At 60.6% G+C, this 7,266-nt stretch overlaps 1 protein-coding gene across 1 annotated transcript in view; it reads right to left on the bottom strand.

The window, feature by feature from the left end:
• Positions 1 to 826: 826 nt before the first annotated feature.
• The window catches only part of HUNK (hormonally up-regulated Neu-associated kinase), a 93,124-nt gene continuing 86,684 nt past the window's right edge, over positions 827 to 7,266 (bottom strand). The window contains exons 9-11 of the mRNA XM_036243344.1: positions 6,499 to 6,546; positions 2,782 to 2,962; positions 827 to 1,485 (exon numbers count right to left, since the gene is read on the bottom strand). Of these exons, the coding sequence (XP_036099237.1) occupies positions 827 to 1,485; positions 2,782 to 2,962; positions 6,499 to 6,546 (888 nt within the window). The remainder of the gene's footprint in view (positions 1,486 to 2,781; positions 2,963 to 6,498; positions 6,547 to 7,266) is intronic.

The raw sequence follows: 7,266 nt of genomic DNA, 5'->3' as shown, positions 1-7,266 counted from the left end.
TCTAACTAACCGACGGAAACCGTGTCCTACGCCCCGGAAGGACCAGGGCTGTCGACACAATGGTACGAACGCAGGGCCGGCTGTGACCGTGCCTGACTGCAGGTCGCCGTGGCCACCAGCCACTGCAGACCCACGTGGGAGAGTGCTTACACCTCCACGCGTGAGACACGAGCTGGGTGGAATCACTTCTCATCTCGCCATCAGGTTTTTAAAAATTATGTTACTTTGATTTCGTGGTATCACATACAGAAAAATCATCTTTGGAGAGAAGATAATTCAACGTGCAGCAAGTTCCAACCCAAACAGGAAAGACTGTTAGAACCTTGCGTCAGAAGTGAGTGTTCCCTTCGGGCTTCTCCTTCCGGTGGGTCCCAGCCGCCCGCTCAGAGGGGCCGCGCCAGTGGCCGAGGCTCCTGTCCGTCTTCCGCGGGGTCCTGGGCGGGCGCCCCAGGTTCTCACCTCCATGGAAGGAAGGGAAGCGTGGCCTGGACGGCCTGCTTCAGGACACTCCGTCAGTCTCCTGTGACAGTGGCCGGTGGCCAAAGAGAACGGCCCGGAGAGGCAGGGGCAGAGCACAGTGAAGAAAGACCCGGTAACGGTCGCGGTCGGGGGGCCCGAGGCCGAGGCAGGGTGTTCCCCGCACCCGGCTGAGGGGGGAGCAGGGCATGAACAGCCCCCCCTGCTGGGCGAGTCCAGCGTCTGCGGTCCCCACGCACGACTGGGCAGTGCCTGTGGGCTTCCGCTGCTCCCGGGGTGGGACGCTGTGGGCTGGAGACGGAGCTCTGTCCACTGTCCTGGGGAGCAGGCAGGTCCCCCCGCTGGCCCGTCAGCACTGGCCCTGCAGGCCTTCGGCCATGGCGAAGGGCAGGCCGCTGGGCCCCACGGGCTGCAGCAGGGGCATGCTGGCCTCCAGCGGCCTGTCCGCCGAGGGCTGCAGGTTCTGGTGCCGCTTCCGCAGCATCTGCCCGATGCCCATCATGGGGAACCTGCCTCGGCTCTTCACGCAGTTCGGGCTCCCCAGGGGCTGCGGGGCGCCGGAGCTGGGCCCCGGGGGAGGGGAACACACCTCCCCCTCTTTGGGGAGGTAGTTCTTATCCTCGTGAGCGAAGGAGACCAGAGTGGAGTACACGGGCGTCTGGAGAGGGTAGGAGCCGCCAGGCAGCAGGGCCGGGGACAGCGTCTGCTCGCCGGGGTGTCCGCGAGCCGAGCCCCCGGGGGAGCTCAGAACCCTGCAGTGGCGGGCCGGGGACAGCAGTTCCAGCTGGTCATCGCGGTCCACGGACTCGAAGGAGCGGACTATGTCCAGCATCAGGGGATCCTCCCTGCAGGGGAGGCCGCTGCTCCCCAGGCCCTGCTGAGGGGGCTCCGGTTTCTTGACCAGCCTGGGGGTCCTGGGCGGTGGGACAGGGATGAACTCCATGGAGGAAGAAGCCACACAACTGGAGTCTGAGGTTTTGCGGAAAATACTGCGGCAGCCGAAGGGATCTGCGCACGGAGAAAGCAAAGGAGACTGTGAGCGCCCTGCCTCTGCCCTCCCCGAGACAGGGCGCCCCGGAGGACACCCCTGCAGTCCTTCCGAAATGGAGGCCGCTTGGGTCCTGCAGTGTGGCCGCTGGAAGTTCCGGACCGTGCCAGAGTGTCCGAACAAGGAGGCCCGGGGCTTCAGGGAGCCTGGACGGAGGTGCCCGGGACACCCAGCCCACCGTGCTGAGCACAGAATTCTGGGAGGGCGTTTCCCTCTTTAATCATGGAAACAAGCACGTGACGTGAATGTGTCCTCTTACCCTATAAAGTACACAGGTCGGTCGTGTTAGGGACTTTCACGCTGTCGTGAACTAGCCCCTTCCCCTTGCGAGTCTGAAACTGTCCCCACGAAACACGAAGTCCCCTCCCCTGGCCCCTGCACACCCTTCGACTTTCCGTCCCTGAACTGGACCCCTCTAGGTCCCTCACATAAGTGGAATCTGCACGACTCGTCCCTCGGTGACAGGCTTGTTCCCTAACCCTGACATCACCGAGGGCCGGTCCCCACGCTGTGGCAGCAAGTGCCTTTGTCGGGCTCCCTCATGACTCCTGACATCCGTGGGTCTTCCCCCCGCTGACCTCGGGGAGCACTCTGTCTGTGTTGTGAAGGCAATGACCAACCCCCGTTTCTGTGCCCAGTGGGTGCAGACTGGGGCCCAGGTTTGCAGACAGTGACAGAGGAGAAAGGAACCCCCCACCCCCATTTGGAATGGAAGGAAACGAAGCCGAGTCCTGTGCACAAGTCCTGTGCTGGCTTCCTTCACCACCACGTTCGGTGGGCCCGGCAAGGCCCGGCTGCAGGACAAGCTACTGCACCCCGTCTCTGCGCCCACACCTGCACCCCATCTCTGCACCCATCACACCTGTGCCCCATCTCTGCACTCATCAAACCTGCACTCTCTCTGTGCCCACACCTGCACCCCCTCTGCACCCACCACACCTGCACCCCCTCTCTGCACCCACCACACCTGCACCCACTCTGTGCCTGCCACACCTGCACCATCTCTGCACCCCCTCTCTGCACCCACCACACCTGCGCCCGTCTCTGCTTTCTCAGCCCCCCTCCCGCACAGGTGGCTGACAACACACAGTCCGGACCTTGACTGCTCCCAGGTTGCCTCAGGAGCACTAACTCTGCTTTCCCGAGGGTGCAGGAACGGCGTCTGTCCCGGGGGCCCGCACAGCCACCCTGACGGGGGACCAGGGCCACACAGCTCAGTGCATACGAGTGGCCGGGAGAGCGGCCCGCGGACTCGCCTTTGTCGGGGAAGCCAGACTTGGTGGCCTTCCGGTCCCTCGGCAGGGCCCTGGTGTTCTGAATCTGCGTCATGAGCGAGGCCGAGGGCTGTCTGTGAGCCGGCAGGTTCTTGTCCAGCTTCTTGGGAAAAGGCCGGGGAAGAAAATCCCCTCGTCTCTCTTGTTCTTTGGGCTTTTTATCCTGAAAATCAGAAGCAAACATGCTGAGATGCACACACCTGCAGTGACCCCTGTTTGAAGGTACCCAGCAGAGGGGAGCCCAGCCCTCACAGCCCCTGGACAGAGCTGAGGCCTGGGGGGCCCTCCGGGGACCCGCCTCCCTGCCCTGGGCCACAGGGGGCGTCGGCGTCTCCAGCAACCCGCATGTTCCAAGGTGCTCCAGCCGGGCAAGGTCCTCCCGAGGAGGTCGGTCCTTCTAGAACAAGCTCAACAGCTGAGGCAAAGCAGTCGAGGGCTCCCGGAAACCCACCGTCTCATTAAAGGAGGGCCCTGAGATTCCTCCCACAGTAGTGGTTTTGCAAAAGCAACTTTTATTTTTTTTATTTTTATCCTCACCCGAGGACATTTTTCGATATTTTGTTCAGGTAGAGTGGGAGGGAGAGAGAGAAAGAGAGAGAGAGAGAGAGAGAGAGATCGACGTGAAAGGGACACATAGAGTGGCCGCCACCCGCACGACCTGACCAGGGCCGGGGACAAACTGCAGCCAAAGTACATGCCCTTAGCGGGAACCGAACCCGGGTCTCTCTAGACCGCAGGCCAATCCTCTAACCGCTGAGCCAAACCAGCCAGGGCTGCAAAAGCAACTTTGCAAAGGAAACGGAGCCATTTCACCTGGACGGGACTCATGCGTTCAGTCCAGCCGAGGAGCGGGACCAGGGACCCACGGCGCCGGGGGCCATCCTGGGGTCCCTGAACCGGGGGAAACGCTCACCAGTGCTCACGAGTGGACCTCACACCAGCACCCCTGGGCCGGTTCTGCTGTCATCTCGCCTTGGCGAGCTCAGCGTAACCCATCTGACGGGCGTGAACTTGACTGTTACAGCTTCAAACCCACCACCGCGGGCATGAAGCCAGCCACTCGGAGAAGGTGTAACAAATAGTTACCCAAATGTTAAAGAGGAAGAAGCCAGTGAAAGCTAAACGGAATCAGACCGAGCTGAGCTCAAGCTTCTGGGAGGGTCACGCCGCTGAGAAGTTTTCTTTTTGGTTAGATGCTTCCTGCACCTGAGTCCCCGCCCTCACCGCGAGTTAGGGGCAAGAGACGGCTTTCCACATCTTTGCCTTAAACTGTCAGCGCGTTTTAATTCGAGACACTTCATCTATTTTTCACTAATGTTGCTGCAAAGCTTCTCAAGGGAGGAGCTCTTGGTGCAGGGACTGCCTTCCCGACGAGGACGGCAAAGCTGGACGGGTCGGGTCCACGGCGTCTAGTCTGAGTGGGAAAGGCCAGCGCGGAGGAGAGCAAAGGAGATGCCGAGCTGAGCCTGTCCCCGAGCAAGTCTAAGCCTGTCCCCGGGGGAGAAATGAGAGGCTTAGCGTCCGCAAGCACCTTCCGGGCATCTGCAGAGCCACCAGCAGCCTTTACGGAGGACACTTGGGAAGGAACACCGGACGCTGCACCCTGAGCACGGCCCTCGATGGGCCAAGCCTGCCGCCCCCCCCCCCCTCCGACAAAGGAACCCCCGGAGTGGCTAAATGCTTCCCCCAGAGCCCTGAAGCTGGGCTTCTTAACCTAACTCCACACTGCCCTCTGGGAGCCCGGGGCAGGGCCAGGCCATCCCCGTGGTGGACAGAAAGGCTGGACACAGCAGCTGGCCGGGGGCAGGGCCCACGCAGGTCAGTATCCGGGAAGCCGGGTGCTCCAGGTCACCACGCAGAATGCTACTGAGGGGAGAAGGGCTCATCTGCTCCAGGTCGCCTGGTCGGTCAAGGCCGATCGCAATTCTCCTCTGCTTCCCTCTCCGATTCTGCAAAATGGCCCCCTTCTCTGAGGCGAAAGAGAGCGAGCTTTCGTACCCTCAGCATCAAAGGGGACGGGCAGCCATCCCCAAGAGCCCAGCACACCCTCCTTCGGGCTGCTCCGCGGTCCCTACACTTGGAGCGCGCTGGCGTCTCCCCAGGCTCATCTCAGCTCCCGGCCAACCCTCCAGGTCTCAAAGGCGAAAGGATCAAGATGCAAAACCGCGCCACTGGGCGGGGCGGAGCCGCCAGCACCAAGAGGCGGCCAGGCGGGAGGTAGGAGACCAGGCCTGGCTCCAGAAACCCTCCCGGAACCCACAAAGGGGGATCGGCCATGAGCACAAAGCCCCGTGGGGCAGAAGGAACATGGTCTGAGGACTGAAAGTTCTGGAACCTGCTCTGGCCACCCTGCTGGATTTGACCCGACCCCACCCCCTTCCTTCTCCAAACCACCCCGAACTCCCTTCTCCAGCCTACAGTAATGAGTCATTTCATAGTGACCAGTTTCTCGGGGGATGCTGAGAACGGACCACCTGACCGCTCCCTGCCGGGGACCAGCCACCGGCTCCGCCCACGTGGAAGGGCCCACGGCCCACAGGAAATGCGTGTGTTTGTGATCTGTGCCTTCCAAGCGCAGGTCCTCTGACTACACCTTTCCATTCACGTGGCCTATTTCTTCCAAGAGATTTCCCGGGGAGCAGGTGCTGAGCTGCCTTACAGAACAGGAGACCTTCACGCACAGACCTCAGTGCATCGCGACAACTGGACACTGGCGCTGTGGCCCCATAGGACTGTCCAAGACTCTACTGTCGCGGGCTGTTGGACGGAGGAGAGGAAGGGGCCGGGGAGTGGTGGCCCGCTGGGCTCTGGAGGGAGCCCTGCCCCCCGGACCTCAGCTCCAGAGGCTGTTCCCCCGGGGCTCCGGGCCCCAGCCCCAAAGCCTGCACCTCTCCCCCTCCCTTTCCGGTCTTCCTCCTGTAGGTGTAGTGGGTGACTTTCAGCAAGTCACCTCTCTTGAAGGGAAATGCCATCTGTAACCGAAAGGGTGGGTCCTTCCTGCTCCTCGAATGAACCTCACATGTCACCTGCCTCATCAGTGTAACAAGGACAGATGCGGTCACACCTCACCACCCCGCTGAGGACGCACGCTACCCAGGAAACCCGCCTTGTCCTCCACAGTGGCATGGCCGGGGGCGTGATGTGGGGGGAGCCCCGGGGAACTGCCCAGCCAGCTCCCCGCGGCTTCGCTGGAGCCTGGTGTCCCCGTAAGGATGACCTGACCTCGCCTGGCTGTTTGGGACCTCGGAGCCGGTGTGGATTGGGAACACCTGGGACGGGCTGGGGCAGGTGTTGGTTGGCTGATTTGGGTTCCTTGCTGAGAATTCACCAGCCTTCAGGGGCATACGTGATGGTTAATTTCATGAGTCAAGTTGGCGAGGCCACGGTACCCAGTGGTGGGTCAAACACCGTCCAGATGTCGCTGTGAAGGTGTTTCTTTTCGAGGAGACTGACAACGACATCGGCGGACTCTGAGTAAAGCAGATTAAGCAGTAAAGCCCAATGGGTGGGCCCCGTACCATCAGCTAAAGGCCTTAAGAGAAGACGACGGAGGGGCCCTGAAGGAGGAGTTCTGCCTCCAAAGGCGCTGGGACTCGAGCGAGATGCCCACTCTGCCTGGGCGCCAAGCAGGAGGCACACGCACTCAGTCCCGTCTCCCTGGGGAACGCCGGCTCGTCCACAGTGACAGCCCAGACTCACCTGCACAGCATGGAATTCGAGGTCTCTCGTCCAGGTGTCCAAGGAGGCCTGTGAAAAGCAGCATCTGTCAACAACTCAAAAAGCTGCACCCGCTGTGACTCCCACCCTCTCTCCCTACCCCTGGCTCGTGAGAATCATTCACCTCCATGTTCCCCAGAAACCGAACTCCTGAGTCACTGTGGAAGCAGGCCGAAGGTGCCCTAATTTTCCAAGCACTTTTTTTGTCAGGTCTAAGACACACGGGGGAGTCTCTGGAGACGAGTAAGCAGGTCAGTGCATTTTCTCAGACAGCAAAACGCCCAGGGAGACGGCACCCAGGTCGAGAAACGAAACCCAGCCGGCACCTGACGTCCCTCCTGCCCAGCCCGTGTCCTCCTCCAGTCCCCGAGGTAACTGCTGTTCCGATTTCTAACAGCACAGCTTGCATGAGAGACTTCATTTTAAAAAGCTGTGTAGGTTTTGAAATAGAACACAAAGTGAATGTGGTTTTGGTTGTTAATGCTCACCTGAGGATATTTTTCCATTGATTTTTTGTTTTTTTAAATCTTCACCTGAGGATATTTTATCATTTATCTTCAGATAGAGCAGGAGGGAGAGAGGAAGGAAGAGAGAGAAACATCGATGTGAGAGACACATCGATTGGTTGTCTCCTGCACGACCCCAACCTGGGCTGGGGATGAACAGCAACTGAGGTATTTGCCTTTGGCTGAAATTGAACCCGGGACTCTTTGGTCCATGGGCCAGTGCTCTAACCGCTGAGCCAAACCA

This window comes from Molossus molossus, unplaced genomic scaffold (assembly GCF_014108415.1).
Source record: "Molossus molossus isolate mMolMol1 unplaced genomic scaffold, mMolMol1.p scaffold_m16_p_5, whole genome shotgun sequence".
NCBI classification, from domain to species: domain Eukaryota; kingdom Metazoa; phylum Chordata; class Mammalia; order Chiroptera; family Molossidae; genus Molossus; species Molossus molossus.
This window is presented reverse-complemented; position numbering and strand designations above follow the sequence as displayed.